Source organism: Hyla sarda, chromosome 8, assembly GCF_029499605.1.
Source record: "Hyla sarda isolate aHylSar1 chromosome 8, aHylSar1.hap1, whole genome shotgun sequence".
In the NCBI taxonomy this organism is placed as follows: Eukaryota; Metazoa; Chordata; class Amphibia; order Anura; family Hylidae; genus Hyla; species Hyla sarda.
In genome coordinates, this window is record NC_079196.1 from 18,554,654 (window position 1) to 18,582,272 (window position 27,619).

A 27,619-nucleotide genomic window follows, 5' to 3' on the forward strand; every position below is an offset into this window, starting at 1 on the left:
AGTTCTTTTATTTTTGAATTTCTTTTCTGCCTTACCACAGTGCTCTCTGCTGACACCTCTGTCCATTTTAGGAACTGTCCAGAGTAGGAGAGGTTTTCTATGGGGATTTTTTACAACTCTGGACAGTTCCCAAAATGGTCAGAGGTGTCAGCAGAGAGCACTGTGGCCAGACAGAAAGGAAATTAAAGGGGTACTCTGGTGGAAAACTTTTTTTTTTATCAACTGGTGGCAGGTTAAACAGATTTGTAAATTACGTCTATTAAAAAATCTTAATCCTTCCAGTACTTATTAACTGCTGAATACTACTGAGGAAATTCTTTTCTTTTTGGTCTCTGCTGACATCATGACCACAGTGCTCTCTGCTGACATCTCTGTCTATTTTAGGAACTGTCCATAGCAGTATATGTTTTCTATGAGGATTTTCTGCTACTCTGGACAGTTCTTAATATGGACAGAGATGTCAGCAGAGAGCACTGTGGTCATGATGTCAGCAGAGAGCTCTGTGTACCAAAAAGAAAATCATTTCCTCCGTAGTATTCAACAGCTAATAAGTACTGGAAGGATTAAGATTTTTTTTAATAGAAGTAATTTACAAATCTGTTTAACTTTCTGGCACCCGTTGATTAAAAAAAAGAGTACCCCTTTAAAAGAGAAAATAACTTCATGTGGAGCATATAGCAGCTGATAAGTACTGGAAGGATTAAGATTTTTTAATAGAAGTAATTTAAAATTATGTTTAACTTTCTGGCACTAGTTGAGTTTAAAGAAAATGTTTTCCAGTGGAGTACCCCTTTAATGCAGTGGTTCCCAATGACAGTTTTGTAATGCAGTGTTTTACAACCAGTGTCTCTCCAGCTGTTGCAAAACTACAACTCCCAGCATGCCCGGACAGCCGTTGGCTGTCCGGGCATGCTAGGAGTTGTAGTTTTGCAACAGCTGGAGACACACTGTTTGGAAAACACTGACTTATAAACTTGTGCATGGGGGACACTCACCATCACGCATCCATGTGACCACAGGCGGCGGCGTGCCGCTGATCTTACAATCCAGCCGAGCTGTGCGTCCCTCGATCGTCTCCAGATCCGACATCTTCCTGGTAAAGAGGGGAGCCAGCGAGGGGTGCACGGTCAGCACCGCACTGCACGTCAGCTCATCTGCCGAGGAGGCATCAACGTGAGAGGAAAAGAGAGGATGTTATACTCGGCTCTACGAGAAATACAAGTAACTAAATGGAATTATGGGCAACTGTATCAGATGACACCAGAATGCAAATGTATTTAGTAATGAATAAGTGGGGTATATTACAATATATAACTCAGGATCAGTACAGGATAAGTAATGTAATGTATGTACACAGTGACCTCACCAGCAGAATAGTGAGTACAGCTCTGGAGTATAATACAGGATATAACTCAGGATCAGTACAGGATAAGTAATGTAATGTATGTACACAGTGACCTCACCAGCAGAATAGTGAGTACAGCTCTGGAGTATAATACAGGATATAACTCAGGATCAGTACAGGATAAGTAATGTAATGTATGTACACAGTGACCTCACCAGCAGAATAGTGAGTTCAGCTCTGGGGTATAATACAGGATATAACTCAGGACCAGTACAGGATAAGTAATGTAATGTATGTACACAGTGACCTCACCAGCAGAATAGTGAGAACAGCTCTGGAGTATAATACAGGATATAACTCAGGATCAGTACAGGATAAGTAATGTAATGTATGTACACAGTGACCTCACCAGCAGAATAGTGAGTACAGCTCTGAGGTATAATAGAGGATATAACTCAGGATCAGTACAGGATAAGTAATGTAATGTATGTACACAGTGACCTCACCAGCAGAATAGTGAGTACAGCTCTGAGGTATAATACAGGATATAACTCAGGATCAGTACAGGATAAGTAATGTAATGTATGTACACAGTGACCTCACCAGCAGAATAGTGAGTACAGCTCTAGGGTATATTACAGGATATAACTCAGGATCAGTACAGGATAAGTAATGTAATGCATGTACACAGTGACCTCACCAGCAGACTAGTGAGTACAGCTCTGGAGTATAATACAGGATATAACTCAGGGTCAGTACAGGATAAGTAATGTAATGTATGTACACAGTGACCTCACAGCAGAATAGTGAGTACAGCTCTGGAGTATAATACAGGATATAACTCAGGATCAGTACAGGATCAGTAATGTAATGTATGTACACAGTGACCTCACCAGCAGAATAGTGAGTACAGCTCTGGAGTATAATACAGGATATAACTCAGGATATGTACAGGATAAGTAATGTAATGTATGTACACAGTGACCTCACCAGCAGAATAGTGAGTACAGCTCTGTAGTATAATACAGGATATAACTCAGGATCAGTACAGGATAAGTAATGTAATGTATGTACACAGTGACCTCACCAGCAGAATAGTGAGTACAGCACTGGAGTATAATACAGGATATAACTCAGGATCAGTACAGGATAAGTTATGTAATGTATGTACACAGTGACCTCACCAGCAGAATAGTGAGTACAGATCTGGAGTATAATACAGGATATAACTCAGGATCAGTACAGGATAAGTAATGTAATGTATGTACACAGTGACCCCACCAGCAGAATAGTGAGTACAGCTCTTGAGTATAACAAAGGAGTGAGATTACCTCTGGCAGTGCTCAGCTTGCAGGTGTAGATGCCGCTGTCGTCTTCGTGCACGGAGTTGAGGAGCAGCAGACACTGTTTGCCGTTGAATCGCATCTTACAATCCAGCAGAGCTGGCTGCAGCAGCTTCCCCCGAAACATCCAGTCCACGTCCATGTCCTGGGGTCCCGACACCACACACTCAAACACAGCCGCCTCCCCAGCGCTCACACTCACATCCTGCAGGGGGGTCACCACCCCCAACGTGGCGCTGCCAGAAGAAGCTTTCGATCACACAGAACACGCACAAGGACACAGCGAGACACAACAAAGTGGCACGACACAATGACCACGGAGGAGAAGACAACACAGAGAAATGGAAGAGAAATGTTACACGGGAAGTGACCACCAGAGAGGGAGATGAGCAATGGGAGGATGAGGAGCAGAAAGAGACACGTTCAGGATTTATAGTAAAACAACTTCAAGAACATCACAACTTCTCAAGTATGAGAAGAACGACTCAACGCACGGACACTGGAGTAAGGAGCATCTCCACCTCAGATCACTAGGATCCTTGAGTTCTTCCTTCTATTTCAGGTGCCTCGAAGTCAGTGTTTCCCAACTAGGGTTCCTCCAGCTGTTGCAAAACTACAACTCCCAGCATGCCCGGACAGCCGAAGGCTGTCCGGGCATGCTGGAAGTTGTAGTTTTGCAACAGCTGGAGGCACATTAGTTGGGAAACACAACCCAAAGGGACTTGCATGAGCAATCATTTGATTGCTCGTACAGATCAATGCAGGACACTTGCTGGGAGTTGTACGTTTTGCAACAGCTGGAGACACCTTGGTTGGGAAACACTGCTCAAGAAGACTTGTATAAGCAATCATTTGATTGCTCATACAGATCAATGCAGGACACATGCTGGGAGTTGTACGTTTCGTAACAGATGGAGGCACCCTGGTTGGGAAACACTTTCCTAAGGTATATCTGACTCAGGGAAAGCTGGGTAACAAACAGTATGGCTACCCTTAGGGTATGTTCACACGCCAGAATTTTACTGCAAATTGTTTTGAATGGGATTCCTCTACGGACATTCTGCTTTCTGCGTTCCGTCAAAATATAAGACCATTCTTATATTTTGCGGAATTCTGCGGCGCAATCCCATTGAAATCAATGGGGCTTGAAATTCAGCAGAATTCTGGGCTTAGATAACACAAAATTCCGCTGCAATTCCGCCAGAATTTTTGCTGAATTCCGTCAGAATTGTGTAATTCCGTTCAGCAAGCATTGCGGAATTGCGGACATCTGCCATGTGAACATACCCTTACACATTCCATTACACAACAAGGCGTATATGCTGTGGAGGAGCCTGGGAAAGCTGGATTGCAACCAATTTCAAATACCATAGGGCATGTTATTTAGCCCACTGGCGCATATACTTTTTCAGGGGTCTTAGAAAGCTAAGTGGCAGCCATAAAGAGGCATTCTAGTACTTAAAAAATTATCCTCTATCTACAGGAGTCTGGAAAAGATGAGTGACATCCTTCTATCTGTTCAATTATGCAACGGAACAAATAACAGTATTATTTTTCATCCAACTTTTCTTGACCCCTGGAATTTCTGTTTAGCTATGCAATCATAGCAAAACATAATAGCGGCAACCCAGCTTTCCCCTCGACATCTGAACAGCATATTTGCCCTTCAGAAATCTGGGTGGTGCATGTGGCATTTTGGTTGTCACCCGTATTTTTTAAGATTCCTTATAGGGAGTTATAATTTCTCTCAAAAGCAGCGCCTCGCCTGTCCTCAGGTTGTGTGTGGTATTGCAGCTCAGTTCAAATAAAGTGAATGAAGCCAGGTTGTAATACCACACACAACCTGATGACAGGGTGGGGCTTTTTTTTTTTTTGGGAAGAAATCAGCTCATTTTTTCTATTTCTGGATAGCTTCTGTCATGGAATCTTGGAAAGTTGGGTGACAACCAAAATGCCACATCTACCGTATGTTTTGACAGCAAACTTACCCAGATTTCTGAAGGGTAAATATGCTGTTCAGATTTCAAGGGGAAAGCTGGGTAGCTGCTATGTTTTGAATTGCATAGCTAAGCATAGCAGATATGCCAGCCAGGGCTCAAGGAAAGTTGGGTGACAAACAAAATGTATGCTGCTATTTCTTCCATTGAATAAATTAACAGATAGGGGGATGTCACGCATCTTTCCCAGACTCCTGAATGGCACATCTCCCTTGCTATAAGCATCACTTTTGTTCAACCTAAGCATGTTGCGAATTATGTAGTAAAAGCCCAAGTGTTTGGTACCCAACTTTCCCAGGTCCCTGACTGGCAAACATATCTTGTTACATGCGATTCATCATCTTTCCAATGCCTAGGTATGACAGTGTTTCCCTACCAGGGTGCATCCAGCTGTTGCCAAACTACAACTCCCAGCATGTTGTACTATATAGTAGTATATAGTATAGATCAGTGTTTCCCAACTAGGGGTGCCTCCAGCTGTTGCAAACCTACAACTCCTAGCATGCCCAGACAGCCAAAGGCTGTCCGGGCATGCTGGAAGTTGTAGTTTTCCACAATCATGAGAATGGAACCTTCAAACCTTGCCAAACGGACTCCCATTGATCAGCATGTCACCCCCTATGCTGTGGACAGGGGTATACATTTGGGGGATGGGTATACCCCTTTAAGGATTAATATTTTCTTATGGTGGAAATGCTCTTTACATAAAGCCAGAACATACAGACAATGAGAGAACAGTTGTATTTTCCAATGATTGATTTATAATGTTATGTCAATTATCAGGAAAGATGGAAACTTCATTATTTCTATAAATATAGATCGATTCTTTATTTGGTCATTATTTCAAATCTTATATAAGAAGATGATATGTAAAGTGGCGTAATGTTTGCTTCATAAATAGGGAGAGAGGTCTGGGGTCTGTATTAAGGGTAGAAGTCTGGTCTGGGGTCTGTATTAAGGGGAGAAGTCTGGTCTGGGGTCTGTATTAAGGGGAAAGGTCTGGTCTGGGGTCTGTATTAAGGGGGGAGGCCTGGTCTGGGGTCTGAATTAAGGGGAAAGGTCTGGAGTCTGTATTAAGGGGAGAGGTCTGGTCTGGGGTCTGTATTAAGGGGAGAAGTCTGGTCTGGGGTCTGTATTAAAGGGAAAGGTCTGGTCTGGGGTCTGTATTAAAGGGAAAGGTCTGGTCTGGAGTCTGTATTAAGGGGAGAGGTCTGGTCTGGGGTCTGTATTAAGTGGAGAGGTCTGATCTGGGGTCTGTATTAAGGGGAGAGGTCTGGTCTGGGGTCTGTATTAAGGGGAGAGGTCTGGTCTGGGGGTCTGTATTAACGGGAAAGGTCTGGTCTGGGGTCTGTATTAAGGGGAGAGGTCTGGTCTGGGGTCTGTATTAAGGGGAGATGTCTGGTCTGGGGTCTGTATTAAGGGGAGAGGTCTGGTCTGGGGTCTGTATTAAGAGGAGAGGTCTGGTCTGGGGTCTGTATTAAGGGGAGAGGTCTGGTCTGGGGTTCTGTATTAAGGGGAAAGGTCTGGTCTGGAGTCTGTATTAAGGGGAGAGGTCTGATCTGGGGTCTGTATTAAGGGGAGAGGTCTGGTCTGGGGTCTGTATTAAGGGGAGAGGTCTGGTCTGGGGGTCTGTATTAAGGGGAAAGGTCTGGTCTGGGGTCTGTATTAAGGGGAGAGGTCTGGTCTGGGGTCTGTATTAAGGGGAGATGTCTGGTCTGGGGTCTGTATTAAGGGGAGAGGTCTGGTCTGGGGTCTGTATTAAGGGGAGAGGTCTGGTCTGGGGTCTGTATTAAGGGGAGAGATCTGGTCTGGGGTCTGTATTAAGGGGAGAGGTCTGGTCTGGGGTCTGTATTAAGGGGAGAGGTCTGGTCTGGGGTCTGTATTAAGGGGAGAGGTCTGGGGTCTGTATTAAGGGGAGAGGTCTGGTCTGGGGTCTGTATTAAGGGGAGAGGTCTGGTCTGTAGTTTGTATTAAGGGGAGAGGTCTGGTCTGGGGTCTGTATTAAGGGGAGAGGTCTGGTCTGGGGGTCTGTATTAAGGGGAGAAGTCTGGTCTGGGGTCTGTATTAAGGGGAGAGGTCTGGTCTGGGGTCTGTATTAAGGGGAGAGGTCTGGTCTGGGGTCTGTATTAAGTGGAAAGGTCTGATCTGGGGTCTGTATTAAGGGGAGAGGTCTGGTCTGGGGTCTGTATTAAGGGGAGAGGTCTGGTCTGGGGGTCTGTATTAAGGGGAAAGGTCTGGTCTGGGGTCTGTATTAAGGGGAGAGGTCTGGTCTGGGGTCTGTATTAAGGGGAGAGGTCTGGTCTGGGGTCTGTATTAAGGGGAGAGGTCTGGTCTGTAGTTTGTATTAAGGGGAGAGGTCTGGTCTGGGGTCTGTATTAAGGGGAGAGGTCTGGTCTGGGGGTCTGTATTAAGGGGAGAAGTCTGGTCTGGGGTCTGTATTAAGGGGAGAGGTCTGGTCTGGGGTCTGTATTAAGGGGAGAGGTCTGGTCTGGGGTCTGTATTAAGGGGAGAGGTCTGGTCTGGGGTCTGTATTAAGGGGAGAGGTCTGGTCTGGGGTCTGTATTAAGGGGAGAGGTCTGGTCTGGGGTCTGTATTAAGGGGAGAGGTCTGGTCTGGGGTCTGTATTAAGGGGAGAGGTCTGGTCTGGGGTCTGTATTGAGGGGAGAAGTCTGGTCTGGGGTCTGTATTAAGGGGAAAGGTCTGGTCTGGGGTCTGTATTAAGGGGAGAGGTCTGGTCTGGGGTCTGTATTAAGGGGAAAGGTCTGGTCTGGGGTCTGTATTAAGGGGAGAGGTCTGGTCTGGGGTCTGTATTAAGGGGAGAGGTCTGGGGTCTGTATTAAGGGGAAAGGTCTGGTCTGGGGTCTGTATTGAGGGGAGAAGTTTGGTCTGGGGTCTGTATTAAGGGGAGAGGTCTGGTCTGGGGTCTGTATTAAGGGGAGAGGTCTGGTCTGGGGTCTGTATTAAGGGGAGAGGTCTGGTCTGGGGTCTGTATTAAGGGGAGAGGTCTGGTCTGGGGTCTGTATTAAGGGGAGAGGTCTGGGGTCTGTATTAAGGGGAAAGGTCTGGTCTGGGGTCTGTATTAAGGGGAGAGGTCTGGTCTGGGGTCTGTATTGAGGGGAGAAGTCTGGTCTGGGGTCTGTATTTAGGGGAAAGGTCTGGTCTGGGGTCTGTATTAAGGGGAGAGGTCTGGTCTGGGGTCTGTATTAAGGGGAGAGGTCTGGTCTGGAGTCTGTATTAAGGGGAGAGGTCTGGTCTGGGGTCTGTATTAAGGGGAGAGGTCTGGGGTCTGTATTAAGGGGAGAGGTCTGGTCTGTAGTTTGTATTAAGGGGAGAGGTCTGGTCTGGGGTCTGTATTAAGGGGAAAGGTCTGGTCTGGGGTCTGTATTAAGGGGAGAGGTCTGGTCTGGGGTCTGTATTAAGGGGAGAGGTCTGGGGTCTGTATTAAGGGGAAAGGTCTGGTCTGGGGTCTGTATTAAGGGGAGAGGTCTGGTCTGGGGTCCGTATTAAGGGGAGAGGTCTGGTCTGGGGTCTGTATTAAGGGGAGAGGTCTGGTCTGGGGGTCTGTATTAAGGGGAAAGGTCTGGTCTGGGGTCTGTATTAAGGGGAGAGGTCTGGTCTGGGGTCTGTATTAAGGGGAGAGGTCTGGTATGGGGTCTGTATTAAGGGGAGAGGTCTGGTCTGGGGTCTGTATTAAGGGGAGAGGTCTGGTCTGGGGTCTGTATTAAGGGGAGAGGTCTGGGGTCTGTATTAAGGGGAAAGGTCTGGTCTGGGGTCTGTATTAAGGGGAGAGGTCTGGTCTGGGGTCCGTATTAAGGGGAGAGGTCTGGTCTGGGGTCTGTATTAAGGGGAGAGGTCTGGTCTGGGGGTCTGTATTAAGGGGAGAGGTCTGGTCTGGGGTCTGTATTAAGGGGAGAGGTCTGGTCTGGGGTCTGTATTAAGGGGAGAGGTCTGGTCTGGGGTCTGTATTAAGGGGAGAGGTCTGGTCTTGGGTCTGTATTAAGGGGAGAAGTCTGGTCTGGGGTCTGTATTAAGGGGAGAGATCTGGTCTGGGGTCTGTATTAAGGGGAGAGGTCTGGTCTGGGGTCTGTATTAAGGGGAGAGGTCTGGTCTGGAGTCTGTATTAAGGGGAAAGGTCTGGTCTGGGGTCTGTATTAAGGGGAGAGGTCTGGTCTGGGGTCTGTATTAACAGGAGAGGTCTGGTCTGTGGTCTATACAAAGAGAAACATCTGGTCAGGGGTCTGTTTTAAAGGGGTACTCTGCCCCTAGACATCTTAACCCCTATCCAAAGGATAGGGGATAAGATATCTGATCGCAGGGGGCCCACTGCTGGGACCCTCTTGATCTCCCTGCAGCACCTGGCCTTCGTTTCGAACCCCGGCTGCTGCACGGAGGCTTGTGACGTCATGACCACGCCCCTCAATACAAGTCTACAGGAGGGGGCGTGCTCCCTCCCATGACATCAGCTTCACATCGCTATTCATACCCTGATGACTGCGGTGCCGCAGAAGAGATCCCGGGGGTCCCAGCGGTGGAGTACTTTGGATAGGGGATAAGATGTCTCGGGGCGGAGTACCCCTTTAAGGGGAAAGTTCTGGTCTGGTGTCTTTATAAAGGGGGAGAGGTCTGGTCTGTTGTCTGTATTAATAGAGAGGTTATGTCTGGCATCTGTATTAAGGGGTGAGGTTATGTTTGTGGTCTGTTTTAATTAGGGTTTTATATTTAATGGGGTCTGAGGTCTATATTTTGTATAGGGGTCTGGTCTGGCGTCTGTATTTATTTAGGGAGTCTAGGAGAATTTGTTTTTATTTGTGAGATCTTGTATATGGTCTGTATTAGGGGGAGAGATCTGGGGTCTGTATTAAGAAGGCGGGATGTCTAGAGGTCTGTAGTGATTTAGGGGTTTCTGGGAGAACCTCTATTTATTTAGGGGTCTGGTCTAGGGGACTGTATTAGTGGAGGTGGTGCCCATTTCCATATGGCAATGAAAACCTGTGTAGTGGAAGAGTGGTGCAGTTGCCCATAGCAACTAATCCGATCCCTTTTTTCATTTTTCAGAGACCTCTTCAAAAATGAAAGAAGCGATCTGATTGGTTGCTATGGATGACTGGTCAACTTTTTCTCTGCACAGGTTTTCATAAAGCCTAATTTTTGCTTTAAAGGAAAACTGTCACTAAACTCCCCCCGCACTAACAAGAGGTACTGGCTGGTATTGCGGGGGACGCTGATCAATATGCTGCCTACCATGCCCGGATCCGTCCCGCCATTGTATTCTTGATATGCAAATGATCTTCTAACTGGCACGGGCGGAGTTACATGCCTCCAACTGGCACTGTGACGTCAGTGCGGCTTGTCCGCAGCACCGCCCGGCTTAGGAATATTCATCCCCTCCTTCCGCCGCTCCCTCTCCTCCCCGCTCTGTAGAGGACTCCCCTGCGCATGTGCCGGCTTCCTGTGTACACCCCTAAGCGACTTCAGCACAGTGGAGTCCTGTACAGAGCGGGGAGGAGAGGGAGCGGCGGAGAGGGAGGGGATGAATATTCATAAGCCGGGCGGTGCTGCGGACGAGCCGCGCTGACGTCACAGTGGCGGGGCCTCCGTGCGCTACCCGCAGCAGATTTTCACCAGCGAAAATCTTCTGCGGGAGATCCGCTACGGCAGTGGTCTTCAACCTGCGCACCTCCAGATGTTGCAAAACTACAACTCCCTGCATGCCCGGACAGCCAACGGCTGTCCGGGCATGCTGGGAGTTGTAGTTTTGCAACATCTGGAGGTCCGCAGGTTTAAGACCACTGCGCTACGGGTTTGAAAAGAAATCCGCTCGTGTGAACGAGCCCTCTAATTGTAAATTTTGCACACGGTTTTGTCATTTTTTTGTTTCCCGTTTTTTTTTATTTTTTTTTTGGGGGGGGGGGGGGGGTTTATACTAAAACATATTGCAAAATTGTGATGTGAATGTAGCCTTACACATTATAAACCTCTTCAAAATTCTTTTATTTTTTTTTCCATTTCCATGATAATTGCACTTTATAGGGGTTCATCCAGATTAGACTTTTATGGCATCTCAATAGAAAATGTTATAAGATTAGGTAGGGCTCTGCGGCTCCATGTGACCATGACCTCCATGTTTCCCTTTAGGGGGAGAAGGTTACGGGTGACTGTAAGAAATCCAACCATGTTAGGGTTTGTTGTGAGACAATGGGGGGAGATTTATCAAAACTTGTGCAGAAGAAAAATTGCCCAGTTGCCCATAGCAACCAATCAGATCGTTTCTTTCATGTTAAAAATTAAAGAAGCGATCTGATTGGTTGCTATGGGCTACTGGGAACGTTCCTCTGCACAGGTTTTGATAGATCTCCCCCAATGACTTCACAGAGCCCTAATACAAAGGGGATTCATGCACACTCAGCTCGAACGAGTGTGACTATGTCAATATTCATGAGGATAAGGAAACAAGCTGCTGCCAGACACCCCTTGGGTATAAAAGGATTAGATGTTGAAATTTAAAGGGGTACTCCGGTGGAAAACTTTTATTTTCATTTTTTAATGAACTGATACCAGAAAGTTAAACAGATGTGTAAATTACTTCTATTAAAAAAAAAATCTTTACCCTTCCAGTACTTTTTAGCAGCTGTATGCTACAGAGGAAATTCTTTTCTTTTTTAATTTCTTTTTTTGTCTTGTCCACAGTGCTCTCTGCTGACACCTCTGTCCGTGTCAGGAACTGTCCAGAGCCGCATAGGTTTGCTATGGGGATTTTCTCCTGCTCTGGACAGTTCCTGATACGGGCATCAGGTGTCAGCAGAGAGCACTGTGGACAAGGTAAAAAAAAGAAATTTAAAAAGAAACAGAATTTCCACTGTAGCATACAGCTGTTAAAAAGTACTGGAAGGGTAAAAATTTTTTTTTTTTTTTTTTTTTAAATAAAAGTAATTTACAAATCTGTTTAACTTTCTGGCATCAGTTCATTAAAAAAATAAAAAAATAAAATAAAAAAAAGTTTTCCACCGGAGTACCCCTTTAAATTTCGACTTCTAATCCTTTTATACCCAAGGGGTGTCTGGCAGCAGCTTGTTTCTTACCCTCATGGATATTGACATAGTCACACTCGTTCGAGCTGAGTGTGCATTTCCACCGGAGTACCCCTTTAACATGCCCGATCCTGCTTTCCCATGACAACAGAGAGACAAAAGACCCCCATACGCAAATGATGGTAGACCCATGCCATGTCTGTCCGCCCAGAAAACAGGAAAGCCAGAAACCTTCAGAGCAGTGTTTTTCGAACAGCGTTTCTCCAGCTGTTGCAAAACTACAACTCCCAGCATGCCCGGACAGCCGTTGGCTGTCCGGGCATGCTGGGAGTTGTAATTTTGCAACAGCTGGAGGCACCCTGGTTGGGAAACACTGACCTAGACTCTTATTGACATGGTATAAAAGTCTAAGTGGACACCCCCAATAATGGATGATGTGATTTTATTTTAATGCTGATCCCTATATATATATATATATATATATATATATATATATATATACTGTATATATATATAATTTAACAGCCGCTGCTACATTGCTCCAAATCTGCTGCATAGACATACAGCTAAAGGGGTCGTCCAAAGTAGAGGATATAACAATTGTTAATCTTTTTACACCTCTACCAGATAGCAGACTGATGGAATCTCTGCCCCCGGAATGTCTCCAAGGAAGAGATTTCCTAGTGTGAATAGGCTCTAAGGTTATGTTCACACAACAGAATGTCTGCATGGAGAATCTCCGCGCGAACATTCTGCAGACTGCGGGGCGCTAGGACAGCACAGGAATGCGTCGTCTAATAGACGGCTATGCGTTCTGTGCGGACTACGCACAAAGTAAGAACGTGTTCATTCTTCATGCCGGCATGGAAGATGGAATTTCCGTGCCGGAAACAACTGGCACGGAAATTCCGCCGTGTGCACATAGCCTTAAAGGGGTATTCCAGGAAAAAACTTTATGTATGTATATATATATATATATATATATATATATATATATATATATATATTTGACTGGCTCCAGAAAGTTAAACAGATTTGTAAATTACTTCCATTAAAAAATCTTAATCCTTCCAATAATTATCAGCTGCTGAAGTTGAGTTGTTCTTTTCTGTCTGGTCAACAGTGCTCTCTGCTGAGACCTCTGCTTGTCTCGGGAACTGCACAGAGTAGGAGAGGTTTGCTATGGGGATTTGCTTCTACTCTGGACAGTTCCCGAGACAGGTGTCAGCAGAGAGCATTTAGACAGAAAGGAACAACTCAACTTCAGCAGCTCATAAGTACTGAAAGGATTAAGATTTTTTAATAGAAGTAATTTACAAATCTGTTTAACTTTCTGGAGCCAGATGATATATATATAAACATTTTTTTTCCTAGATAACCCCTTTAATCTTCCTCCAAAATCCAATTCCTCGTTGGAAGTTCCGCTACAGAACTTCTGACGTGTGAACACAGCAGCGGAACTCGCATTGAGAAGCCGCTGCAAGCGGAGTCTGTGCGGAATTTACTTGTGAAAATTCCATGCACAATTAAAGGGGTACTCCGGTGGAAAACTTTTTTTTTTTTTATCAAATGGCGCCAGAAAGTTAAACAGATTTGTAAATTACTTCTATTTCATCCTTCCAGTACTTACCAGCTGCTGTATGCTCCACAGGAAGTTGTGTAGTTCTTTCCAGTCTGAAAACAGTGCTCTCTGCTGACACCTCTGTCCGTGTCAGGAACTGTCCAGAGCAGGAGAAAATCCCCATAGCAAACCTCTCCTGCTCTGGACAGTTCCTGACATGGACAGAGGTGACAGCAGAGAGCATCGTGGTCAGATAGAAAAGAAATTTTAAAGAAAAGAACTTCCTCTGTATTATACAGCAGCTGATAAGTACTGGAAGAATTCATATTTTTTAATAGAAGTAATTTACAAATCTATTTAACTTTCTGGCACCAGTTCATTTAAAACATTTTTTTTACACCAAAGTACCCCTTTAACACAGTGTAAACGGGGCCCTGCAGTGCGTGGGTAACAAGGATATTTTTTCTACTTTGTAGCAGAGATGTAAAAAGTCGGAACAGGCAGTGTTGGGGATCGGGCCGGTTATTTTCTTTTAAATATCTGCTCTTTGCCAGACCAATCCTTTACAATCGATGCCTATGCAGGGGATTTGGAGCCTTGTAGCACTAAAAGTGGAACCCCAACCAATATAGAGGTATATCAGAAATGAATCGGCACCTAGAAAAGACACGAGGACCAGCATTAAAAGTCAGCAGTACTGACCAGTGCACAGGGAATGGATACAACTTATCACCAGTATGATACAATTTATCACCAGTATGATACAACTTATCACCAGTATGATACAATGGATACAACTTATCACCAGAATGATACAATTTATCACCAGTATGATACAATGGATACAACTTATCACCAGAATGATACAATTTATCACCAGTATGATACAACTTATCACCAGTATGATACAATGGATACAACTTATCACCAGTATGATACAATTTATCACCAGTATGATACAATGGATACAGTTTATCACCAGTATGATACAACTTATCACCAGTATGATACAATTTATCACCAGTATGATACAATGGATACAGTTTATCACCAGTATGATACAATGGATACAGTTTATCACCAGTATGATACAGTTTATCACCAGTATGATACAACTTATCACCAGTATGATACAATGGATACAGTTTATCACCAGTATGATACAATGGATACAGTTTATCACCAGTATGATACAATGGATACAGTTTATCACCAGTATGATACAGTTTATCACCAGTATGATACAATGGATACACATGGAAGGAACATGACTTCCCCAAGGACGAGAGCTCCGGCCTGTGACTGAGTTTCTCATGTGTCACCTTGGGTAAGATTAGACAGGACGACTAAATCCTGACACTGACTCCTCCAGCCCCCGGGTGAAAATGAGCCGGCGCCAGCGTCACTGTCACATCATTAACATGAGGAACATTGAATGGACCCCCTGTATGTCCCCTGCACAGAGGAGCAGTCTCCACCGCTGCTGCAGATCACATTCTGTCCCTGCACGTAACAGAACGATAACATCCTCCTCCTACTGCATTACTGCCTTCTTAGGAAATGATCTTATACCCATCACAGATACAAATGTATCACTTATCCACAACGTCAAGATGTTTTAGCAGCATTTGCCTGCCAGGGTGCCTCCAGATGTTGCAAAACTACAACTCCCAGCATGCTAGTAGTTGTAGTTTTGCAACAGCTGGAGGCACTCTGCTTGGGAAACACTGATGTAACCTTTTCCTTGCTGTGCTGCTGTTTTTTTCCTTTCTGCTCACATATCACTTTTCAAACCCTTCTCACTCCAGAGAAGTGTTTCCCAACCAGGGTGCCTCCAGCTGTATCCATAGGCGGTTTGGGTGTGCTGGGAGTTTTGCAACAGCTGGAGGCACCGTGGTTGGAAAACACTGGTGTAATCTCTTCCTTGGTTTGTAGTTGTTTCTTACCTTTCAAACCTTTCTCACTCCAGAGCAGTGTTTCACAACCAGGGTGCCTCCAGCTGTATCCAAAGACGGTCTGGGTATCCTGGGAGTTGTAATTTTACAACAGCTGGAGGCAACCTGGTTGGGAAACACTAGTGCAACCCCTTCCTTGCTGTGCAGCTCTTTCTTTGCTTTTGAACCCTGCTCACTCCAGAGCAGTGTTTCCCAACCATGGGGCCTCCATCGTAATCCAAAGACGATCTGGGTATCCTGGGAGTTGTAATTTTGCAACAGCTGGAGGCAGCCTGGTCGGGAAAAACTGCTCCCAAGGATTCACACTGTCCCTGATAGGTAGCAGTTCAGTGCTTAGTGTAACCCAATGTTTCCCAACCAGTGTGCCTCCGTCTAGAGGCACACTGGCTGGGAAACATCACCTTAGGGTTTCTCTATGGGTCCTTACAAATATTTTGTCACGATCCGGTCAATTCACTGACAGCAAGCACAGAGTGAACGTTGCAGAACTTTTCATTATTATTGATCAATTGTGGATTGTGCAGAGGACTTCCTGTCAGTTCCAAGTTAGAGTTCCCCCTTACAATGCAACATTAATCATTGAACACCGAACAGAAGTGAATAGAATCCACAACTTGACACCAACGATGACCATATAACAATGGACACAAAGAAACAAATCGTTAAGCCACAGGAAAGATTACAGCAAACGGCGCCGTAGCCGCGGTGGCGTATGCGGAGATTCTGCGCCGTCATCTCGTTTTGTTAGTAACGACAGCAAACACATGTTCCAAAAAAATGAAGATTTTATTGGGACTACAAATAAAATAAAAATTATCATCTTAACAAAATTTGTTATCTTTCGTTTCTGTACGTTAAAGGGTTGGGGGAGGGGTGAGGTCCGGGATACAGAGGATGATGGAGTACATGACGTTACTTGTGTGTCTGGTTCAGATTGGCGCAGATCGCTGGATGGGGATTGGACGCCCTCATTCTTTTACGTATTTGCTGTATTCAGATGGCCATTAGAGGGCGCTGTGTATGGAGTGATGTGGCGAGTGTGCTACAAAAATGGCGCTACCTGTAGCCTTATTGGTGCTGCAAATCGTCTGAAATGCCTGGACCCCAATGGCGCCCTATGTCTAAGCCCTGGATAGTTCAGTGGTCTTCAAACTGTGGGCCTCCAGATGTTGCAAAACTACAACTCCCAGCATGCCCGGACAGCCAACGGCTGTCCGGGCATGCTGGGAGTTGTAGTTTTGTATCATAAGGCCACAGGATAAGTATCTGATCATGGAGGCTTCAACCTCTTGGACCCCCTTGATCCCTAGTGTCACACACTTTATCTAAGGGATTGCCAAATCTCCAGCAATCTATAGACCATAAATGGAGCGAGTGACAACCCCCCAGGACCCCCCCCCCCCCCCGCTATGATCAGACACTTATCACCAATCCTGTGTATAAGGGATCCATTTTTTATCGCTGATCACCACTAAGGGCAGCACTGTACTGTAAAGAGCTATATAGTTATTTTTTTATGCAGTGAGCTCCCCCTAGTGGTGTCTTTCAGCAGTCAGTACTTCTGTACTCAGGCTGTGTGGATGGAGGTTAAAAGGGTACTCCGGTGGAAAAACTATTTTTTTTTTTCTTTTTTTAAATCAACTGGTGCCAGAAAGTTAAACATATTTGTAAATGACTTCTATTAAAAAATCTTAATCCTTCCTGTATTTATTAGCTGCTGAATACTACAGAGGAAATTCTTTTCTTTTTTTGGAATGCTCTCTGATGACATCACGAACACACTGCTCTCTGCTGACGTTATTATAATAATAATAAGTCTTAATTTATTTATTTATTGTTGTCCTTAGTGGGATTTGAACCCAAGTCCCCAGCACTGCAAGGCAGCAGTGCTAACCACTGAGCCACCATGCTGCCCTTAGCATACATCTGCTATGCATGGTTGCTAAAATGGACAGAGATGTCAGCAGAGAGCACTGTGCTCGTGATGTCATCAGTGTTCCAAAAAGAAAGGAATTTCCTCTGTAGCATTCAGCAGCTAATAAGTACTGGAAGGATTAAGATTTTTTAATAGAAGTAATTTACAAATATGTTTAACTTTCTGCCACCAGTTGATTTAAAAGAAAAAAGGTTTTCACCGGAGTACCCCTTTAAGCTTGCAGACTGATTCCTATAGGAGAGGTCCTGACAGGAGTATCTGTACTGCTCTGATGGTAAGGGGTCAGGTTGGCTTTAAGAGCTGATTTAACCACCTCTACCTTCTCCATTACTTGCTAGATTTCACAGTTTACGCACTAAAGGGGTACCCTGGTGGGAAGAATTTTTTTTTTCAAATCAACTGGTGCCAGAAAGTTAAACAGATTTGAGAATTACTTCTATTTAAAAAAAAAAAAAAAACAGTACTTACCAGCAGCTGTATGCTCCAGAGGAGGTTGTGCAGTTCTTTCCAGTCTGACCACAGTGCTCTCTGCTGCCACCTCTGTCCATGTCAGGAACTGTCTGGAGCAGGAGAGGTTTGCTCCTACCATTTGCTCCTACTCTGGACAGTTCCTGCTATGGACAGAGGTGTCAGCAGAGAGCACTGTGGTCAGACTGGAAAGAACTACACAACCTTTGGAGCATACAGCAGCTGATAAGTACTGTAAACATTAAGATTTTTACATAGAAGTAATTTATAAATCTGTAGAACTTTCTGGCACCAGTTGATTTGAAAATATTTTTTCCCCCTCTGGAGTACACCTTAAAGGAGTATTCCAGGAAAAAACTTATTTATATATATATATATATATATATATATATATATATATATAAATCAACTGGCTCCAGAAAGTTAAACAGATTTGTAAATCACTTCTATTAAAAAATCCTAATCCTTTCAATAATTATCAGCTGCTGAAGTTTAGTTGTTGTTTTCAGTCTGGCAACAGTGCTCTCTGCTGACATCACTACTTGTCTTGGGAAACGCCCAGTTTAGAAGAGGTTTGCTATGGGGATTTGCTTCTAAACTGGGCGGTTCCCGAGACAGGTGTCATCAGAGAGCACTTAGACAGAAAAGAACAACTCAACTTCAGCAGCTCATAAGTACTGAAAGATTTCTTTAATAGAAATAATTTACAAATCTGTTTAACTTTCTGGAGCTAGTCGATATATTAAAAAAAGTTTTTCCCTGGAATACCCCTTTAAACTCTTTTCTTTCCTTGTTTTGTGCACCGATCTGAAGTTAGACTCCGATCACCTCCAGAGCTGCATTCCGAATGCTGCCAGTTCCAGTTGTGCATTTTTGGAGCTCAGTGCGGTGAAAACAAAGGGTAATCACATCGCATGCAGCAAACGGCAGAATTTTAATGCAGCTTTGGATGTGAACAGAGTGTAGGGCAGTTTTACCCCAACCAGGGTGCCTCCAGCTGTTGCAAAACCTATAACTCCCAGCATGCCCAGACAGCCTTTAGCTGTCCAGGCATGCAGAGAGTTGTAGTTTTGCAACAGCTGGAGGCACCCTGGTTTGGGGCCTGATGAATAGTAGCTCAAAATCCCATGCACAATGTAAATGTAGACTGTGAAATGCTGCAAATAGTGGACTGTATAAGGGAATGTATTGTGCTTGTTACTTTACGTCTATAGGCACCATCGTTGTGCAGACTTTGTGCCTCCAGCTGTTGCAATACTACAACTCCCAGCATGCCCGGACAGCCGAAGGCTGTCCGGTCATGCTGGGAGTTGTAGTTTTGCAACAACTGGAGGCACACAGAGGCTTCTAACAACACAGACATTATAGCTTGCTATATATATATATTTTATTTATTTATTTTTAAGAAACCAAAAGCAGCACAGAGGATTTGCAGCAGCAAAGGTTGGTTTAATTGAATGACAAATACCTGAATATCTGGGTTGGAATTAAGTTAAAGGGGTACTCCGGTGGAAAACAATTTTTTTTTAAATCAACTGGTGCCAGAAAGTAAAACAGATTTGTAAATTACTTCTATATAAACCTATATAAATATTAACCTTTCCAGTACATATCAGCTGCTGAATGCTCAAGAGGAAGTTCCTTTTATTTTTTAATTTCTTTTCTGTCTGACCACAGTGCTCTCTGCTGACACCTTTGTCCATGTTAGGAACTGTTCAGAGCAGGATAGATTTGCTATAGGGATTTGCTCCTGTTCTGGACAGTTCCTGACACGGACAAAGGTGGCAGCAGAGAACACTGTGGTCAGACTGGAAAGAACTACATAAGTTCCTGTGGAGCATACAGCAGCTGATAAGTACTGGAAGGATTAAAGAGTACCTGTCACAAACTAAACTTTTGATATATTGTTCCCTATGTTATTATAAGACACTTTGCTATTTACTTGCTGTTAAAATTCTCAACCTTTATATGTTTTTAATGTGATTGAAAAAAACGGCCACTAGGTGGCGCTGTTCTGTTCCCAAACAGTTAAAGGAGAACTACGGGATAGAAAATTTTATCCCCTATCCTAAGGATAGGAGATAAGTTTCAGATCGCTGGGGATCCGACCGCTGGGGCCCCCCGCGATCTCCCGTACGGGGCCCCGGCTCTCTGCTTAGAGAGGGCGTGTTGACCACCGCACGAAGCAGCGGCCGACACGCCCCCTCCATACACTGCTATGGGAGAGCCGGAAATTGCCGAAGGTAGCGCTTTGGCTCTCCCATAGCAGTAAATGGAGGGCGTGTGTCAGCCGCCGCCTCGTGCCGTGGTCGACAAGTGCTCTCTATGCAAAGAGCCGCGGCCCCGTACGGGAGATCGTGGGGTCCCCAGCGGTCGGACCCCCCCGCGATCTGAAACTTATCCCCTATCCTTAGGATAGGGGATAACATTTTCAATCCCGTAGTTCTCCTTTAATTTGGTCTCCACCCAGACTTACTGAAGTCCAAACCCAGGAAGTGTATGCGGGGCATGGTGAGGCACAGCTCTCGCAGGCTTCAGTGACGTCTCCCCTGCTGGGGAACGCCCACTTTCTCCTGCCGGGAGCTCACACAATATGAGGAAGGGGAAAGGTATAATACACAGCTTTTTGTTGTTTTTTAGGGCAGGAGGGGTGTTAGGAGTAGTTGGTGAATATAATCTGAGTTAGTTTAGAAAATAGAAAATATGGTTTGATGACAGGTACTCTTTAAAGGGGTTATCCAGGAAAAAACTTATATATATATATATATATATATATATATATATATCGACTGGCTCCAGAAAGTTAAACAGATTTGTAAATTACTTCGATTAAAAAATCTTAATCCTTTCAGTACTTATGAGCTGATGAAGTTGAGTTGTTCTTTTCTGTCTAAGTGCTCTATGATGACACGTGTCTCGGGAACCGCCCAGTTTAGAAGCAAATCCCCATAGCAAACCTCTTCTACTCTGTGCAGTTCCCGAGACAAGCAGAGATGTCAGCAGAGAGCACTGTTGCCAGACAGAAAACAACAACTCAACTTCAGCAGCTGATAATTATTGAAAGGATTAAGATTTTTTAATAGAAGTAATTTACAAATCTGTTTAACTTTCTGGCACCAGTTGATATAAAAAAAAAGTTTTTTCCTGGAATACCCCTTTAAGATTTTTTATATAGAAGTGATTTACAAATCTGTTTAACTTTCTGGCACCAGTTGATTTAAAAAAATATATATATATATTCCACCGGAGTACCCCTTTAATACTACGTGTTTCTTTCCATCATGTCCTGTACAAAGTGGTTATCGGAAGCTGAGATCTGCAGGTGAAATAATGGGAACGGTGTAGATACGTAAGATAAATTCTATGATCTGGAGTAAGACCCCCTCATATCTCAGCTGCCCGGACCCCTGTGAACGACAGACATGGAATCTTCCTGTATTGTCTATAGATACTTTGTAATGTCTATGACTAGTGCAATTCATAGAGGGCTGGGGTGGGCAGCTGTCGAGGTGTTGGTAAGATGTGTGGGGTGAGGGTAATAAAGGGGTACCCTGGCTGCCCTCAAAAGATTTTAGTTCTTAAAGCTACGCATTTGTTGTATGTGATGACACTTGTCACTATTTGTTTTTGGGTTTGTGAAGAAAATCTATATAGAACTACCGTACATAATTAACATCCCTATGGTAGTGCCCTACAATATCTGTATGATAGTTCCCTACAAAATCCCTATGGTAGTGCCTTACAATATCTGTATGATAGTCCCCTACAACATCCCTATGGTAGAGCCTTACAACATCTCTATGGTAGAGCCCTACAATATCTGTATGATAGTTCCCTACAACATCCGTATGGTAGTGCCTTACAACATCCCTATGGTAGTGCCTTACAATATCAGTATGGTATTGCCCTTCCAAATCCATATGGTAGTTCCCTACAATATCTGTATGGTAGTGCCCTACAACATCCATATGGTAGTGCCTTACAACATCCCTATGGTAGAGCCCTACAATATCTGTATGATAGTTCCCTACAACATGTGTATGGTAGTGCCTTACAACATCCCCATGGTAGTGCCTTACAACATCCCCATGGTAGTGCCTTACAACATCCCTATGGTAGTGCCCTACAAGATCAGTATGGTATTGCCCTTCCAAATCCGTATGGTAGTGCCCTACATAATCTATATAAATGTGCCCTACATCTCTATGGTAGTGGCCTACGACATTTGTATGGTAGTGCCCTACATCTGTATGATAACACCCTGCTACATCCGAATGGTAGTGCCCTACAACATCTGTATCGAAGTGGACTACATCATCTGTATGGTAGTACCCTACAACATCTGTATGGTTGTGCCCTACAAGATATGTGTGGTAGTAACCTACAACATCTGTATGGTTGTGCCATACAAGATATGTGTGGTAGTACCCTACAACATCTGTATGGTAGTGCCCTACAAGATATGTGTGGTAGTACCCTGCAACATCTGTATGGTAGAGCCCTACAGCATCTGTATGATAGTACCCTGCAACATCTGTATAGCAGTGCCCTGCAACATCTTTATGGTAGTGATCTACAACATCCCTATGGTAGTGCCCTACAACATCCGTATGTTAGTGCCCTACAAAAGCTGTATGGCAGTGTAGTAAAACAGGTGTAGGGTAGTTTGGACCGTAGATGGCGATCTACTGATTGAGTCTATATGGAATTTACTTTGTCAGTGCAAAGATGTCGTCTATATACCGTCAATGGATAAAGGCCTTTATAGTCTTAGGTAGAGGTGCTAACATGTACCTGAACTGTTCTAGAAAATAAAATCAGGGTATAGTGAGATACAAAAAGTGCAAACATAGCAAAACGGGCCCTAAGCTCCACCTACTGTCACCCGACCCCGGAATGGCCTGAAGAACAACTTCTAACAGTGGATGTTCCTCAGGGGAAGGTCTACAGTTTATAGTTCACTCTTATGAATGCAACTCAATGTTACCCTGTGACGTTGTTTTTTTTATTAATTTTTTTTGTTTCTAACCTGGGTCACCAGGAAAGGCTTCTCCGTGATGAAAGCTGAAATAGTAGCACTAAGACAGTCCCTATATAGGCCAATCAGGAGGCTTGTATAAATAAGCCCCACCCCCGTGGAGCCTCTTTATTTTTAAAATGCTGGAAACATGTTAACCAGCTCTCAGAGGAGGCTCAAAAAAGCGTGGTACGCAAATGGCAGCTTTTATTGGTGTGCGGCACTGCCATAGCGACCGATACTACGCCATATTCTTCGGTGACCAAAAATGAACATTATCTTGCGATGCTGTAAAGCTGCCATTATGGAATTCGGCAAGTCTTGCCGCAACAATATTTGTCTCCAGAGGCTGCAAAACTACAACTCCCAGCGTGCCCGGACAGCCGACGGCTGTCCGGGCACACTGGGAGTTGTAGTTTTGCAAGAATATTTTTTTATAGAGCAAGTTTTTTTTTTTTCTTTTAGTAAAGCTGTCTGTTTTGTTTTTTTTACCGCCATAACACCCTAAGTTCTGGGAAACGAAGCATGATGGGAATTGTAGTTTGGAATTGTGAACGTTGTGGGGAAGGGGTGCAACTATTATTAGTGTGACGAGGTGAAGGAACAGCGAGAAGAGATTTATCATTAGAGGCTGGAGATACGGGATTGCCATTTAGCGCAGTCTGTTTTTCCGCGGCCCCTCGGGGGCGGATGTCAGTGACACGAGGGGGGGAACTCCGACAAAGTCTTTTTTTTTCCTGCTCCATCATGTCTGTAAGAAGAGGTCTGTCCTGCTCCTATGCCTCCCCCTGGTGCAGCTGGGCCAGGACCCCCTCTCTTGCCGGCATAGTCCATGTGTTCCGGGGGGGTTGCAGCTCGGCTCCTGTGTTAGTTTGTTAGTGACAGGAGATTATCTGACTCGCCCTGTATACAGACAGAAACTGCAGTCAGCGTGCGGCAAGCCAGCCATTCACAGCACAGCGGTTACAGCGAGCGGCGCAGCGATGCGAGCAAAGCGAGTACACAGCACTGGATGTGTCAACTTATAATAACATGGATGCCCACCTGTGGGCGGAGCTTACCTGGATTGGTTCTTCAGTAAAAGTAGCTATTTAAGATACACTTACAATCAGTGACTTCAACCTATCTGCATTAGCTAAAGTCAGAAATAAATGAGCTGTTCTGTCCACCATGCTTTACATTGCAGCTTTGCTTTTGCGTGAATCACCGCATGACATGTTCTGTCCACAATGCTTTAGGGTACGTTCACACGCGCACATTTTTTAGCGGGTTTTCCGCTGCGTATTTGAAAGTGGGCGGGCTCTTCTCGGCTGTCCGCAGCAGATTTTCCGCGGCGGAATGTACACTGCGGAAAATCCGCCGAAAGCCCCATTGAAGTCAGTAGGGACTGTGGCGGATTTTCCGCAGCGTAAATTCCACCGCCGAAAATCTGCTGCGGACAGCTGAGAAGAGCCCGCCCACTTTCAAATACGCAGCGGAAAACCCGCTATAAATTCCGTGCCTGTGAACGTACCCTTATACAGCAGTGCAAATAAGGAAAAGCACAAGGGAATCGGTACATGACTGGAGGGACGTTAGACCCGCCCCCTTTCCCTTAACATACCTCACAAGCCCATCACAGTGCGACGGCGACTTCTCGCATATAACACTCGCCAAAATAGAAAAAGCTTGGAGCCGATTTGAAAAAGTGCGCGGTATCTGCCGATATCGCCGCTTTTCCTCCTCCTTCTAACTCTCCTCAGGCTTTCTACGATCCAGATTAAACTTTTCCAACGGAAGCAAGGAAAAGATTTCCACGTATTCGTCCTTCCAGATCTTTTCCCTAACGGCTTCAAATGAGCCCCCAGCGGCCCCTCAAAACACTCATATACTTCACCCTTAGCCGTGTCCGCCAAGCGCACATCATCCCCGACCTTCTCCGTAGGAGCAGTCGCAGTCAACCCCTCACCAACACTCCCCCCAGCCACCGCAACAGGCCCTGCCTCCCGACTACCGCTGTCTGCCACTTCCCCTGTCCCCATCGCCACTACCGGACCCGCCACCACCACAGGCCCAACACTCTGCCCCTTCGCGGCCTCCCATACTGGCAAAGGAGAGCTCCCCGCTACCCCTCCCCCAGCGCCTTGTGACAAAACCCCTAGCAACTGCACTAGCAAAGCGCGGACAACATCCTCATGCTGGGGCTTCTGAGGCGCCGCCGGGACCTGGGGGGCAGAGTCAGGGCTCAGCCGGCCGGTCCCCACAAGCGCCGCGAGCAACATCGCGGGCCAGAAGGTTCAGACTCCGCCGGCTGCCCTGCTCCCAGCACTGCCCGCACCCGCTCCTGAAGCCAGGCCCAGCGACGATCATCCACAGCAGCCCGGAGCTGCCTCATCAAGGCTTCCACGTCCATGTGGCGTCAGGTAATGTCCGCAAGCACAGAGGTACTTGTCGTTCTCCCGCCAGAGAGAGCCCTCCTCTGACTACCGCTGTAAGCTCCTCCCCTTAAACTTCTGATCCTTATGCATCTCAACCTCATGTACATCTCCCCCCCCCCTTAAAAGGCCAGCTACCCCTTAACCCCTTATGATACCCAACCCTTAAATTTAGGTGAAGGGGGCTCTAACGCCGCCATAACGCCACCACTCCACTATCCGGTACCCCTTCGCTCCGCTTTGCTCCCATTATGTGTTCTGTCCGCCATGTTTTATACTGCAGCCCTACTATCTTATTAGCAACTATCTAAAAGCATAAACATAACAGGAAATCAGTGCATGGTGTGTTCTGTCCCCCATGCTTTATACCAGTGGTCTCCAACCTGTGGACCTCCAGACGTTGTAAAACTACACCTCCCAGCATGCCCGGACAGCCAACGGCTGTCCGGGCATGCTGGGAGTTGTAGTTTTGCAACATCTGGAGGCCACAGGTTGAAGACCACTGCTTTATACCTTGCTTTTTTTATATTGACAACTGTGCAAAAGCACAAGATTAAAGGGGTACTCCGGTGAAAACCTTTTTTTTTTTTTTTTTTTAAATCAACTGGTGCCAGAAAGTTTAACAGATTTGTAAATGACTTCTATTAAAAAATCTTAACCCTTCCAGTACTTTTTAGGGGCTATATTCTACAGAGGTAATGGTTTTCTTTTTGGAACACAGAGCTCTCTGCTGACATCATGACCACAGTGCTCTCTGCTGACACCTCTGTCCATTTTAGGAACTGACCAGAGCAGCATATGTTTGCTATGGGGATTTTCTCCTACTCTGGACAGTTCTTAAAATGGACAGAGATGTCAGCAGAGAGCACTGTGCTCGTGATGTCAGCAGAGAACTCTGTGTTCCAAAAAGAAAAGAATTTCCTCTGTAATATTCAGCAGCTAATAAGTACTGGAAGGATTAAGATTTTTTAATAGAAGTAATTTACTAATCTGTTTAACTTTTTGACACCAGTTGATTTAAAAAAAAAAAAAAAAAAAAAGTTTTTCACCGGAGTACCCCTTTAACAGGGAATGAGTGCATGGTGTGTTCTGTCCACTTTGCTTTATAGTGCAGCCCTGATTTTTTATTAGCAACAGTGTAAAAGAATAAGGTTCCATTGAAGTAAATGGAGCCAAGTTGTAATACCACACACAACCTGGGGACAGACGTGGAGCTGTTTTTGAAAGAAACTAGCTCTGTTTTTCTATTCCTGGATAACCCCTTTGACAGGGAATCAGTGCATGGTGCGTTCTGTCCATGCTCTATACTGCAGCTTTGCTTTTCCATATTGGCAACTGTGCGAAATCACAATCTCAAAACAGAATCTGTGTACGGCTGAGTGCGGGCGCCGCGATTAAGCCCCGCCCCCCCCTCCTCCCAGCCGTATACGGGAACCGTATTTAACAAAACGTGGTGTGAACCCAGCCTTAGGCTGCATTCACACCACGTTTTTGCTATACAGTTTCCCGTATCAGGTTTTTTGATGAAAAACACTCAAAACCGGACTAAACTGTATTAAAACGTGTGGACAAATTTTAACCCGTATACGGTTTGAAAAATGATGTCCGATTGCATCAGTTTTTTAAGAAAAAAAACGTATACATTTTTAACTTTTCACTCCATTATGAATAAAGTTTCACTTGTTTGATTGAAATTCCAAGAAAAAAACTGTGCAAAGTCAAAAACCGTACGGTGAAAACCGGATGGAACTGTACGCACATACGGTTTTCTACAGTTCCTATTGACTGCCATGTTAAAAAAAAAAAACGTATACGGTTTCAATACGGTTTTCTATCTGGACCAAAAACCAAGGTATTCTGCGGCTTTGGGTACAGGGAAAAAAATGGACAAAACCGTACAAGACGCAAAACGGACACAACCTGATGCATCGTTTGGCGTACGGTTTTCAATACGGTTCCGTACGGTTTTCAAATTGAAAATGTATACGGGAACTTTATAGCAAAAATGTGGTGTGAACCCGGCCTTAGTGTTTTCTGTCCACCATGCTTTATAGTGAAGCCTTGCTTTCTTATTAGCAACTGTACAAAGCTGTGTGAAAACTTAAAGGGGTACTCCAGTGGAAAACTTTTTTTTTATTTATTTATTTTTTTAAATCAACTGGTGCCAGAAAGTTAAACAGATTATTAAAAAAAAATCTTAATCCTTCCTGGACTTATTAGCTGCTGAATAAATACTACAGAGGAAATTATTTTCTTTTTGGAACGCAGAGCTCTCTGCTGACATCACGAACGCAGTGCTCTCTGCTGACACCTCTGTCCATTTTAGGAACTGTCCAGAGCAGCATATGTTTGCTATGGGGGATTTTCTCCTACTCTGGACAGTTCTTAAAATGGACAGAGATGTCAACAGAGAGCTCTGTGTTCCAAAAATAATTTCCTCTGTAGTATTCAGCAGCTAATAAGTACTGGAAGGATAAAGATTTTTTAATAGAAATATTTTACAAATCTGTTTAACTTTCTGGCACCAGTTGATAAAAAAAAAAAAAAAAGGCAGT

At 44.8% G+C, this 27,619-nt stretch overlaps 1 protein-coding gene across 2 annotated transcripts in view; it reads right to left on the reverse strand.

Annotated features, from left to right (window-relative positions):
• SPEG (striated muscle enriched protein kinase) overlaps positions 1-27,619 on the reverse strand; it is a 374,397-nt gene that overhangs the window by 116,397 nt on the left and 230,381 nt on the right. For both annotated transcript variants that reach the window (XM_056537025.1, XM_056537027.1), the window contains 2 exons: positions 2,677-2,937; positions 996-1,154 (listed from right to left, as the gene is read on the reverse strand). In XM_056537025.1, the coding sequence (XP_056393000.1) occupies positions 996-1,154; positions 2,677-2,937 (420 nt within the window). The remainder of the gene's footprint in view (positions 1-995; positions 1,155-2,676; positions 2,938-27,619) is intronic.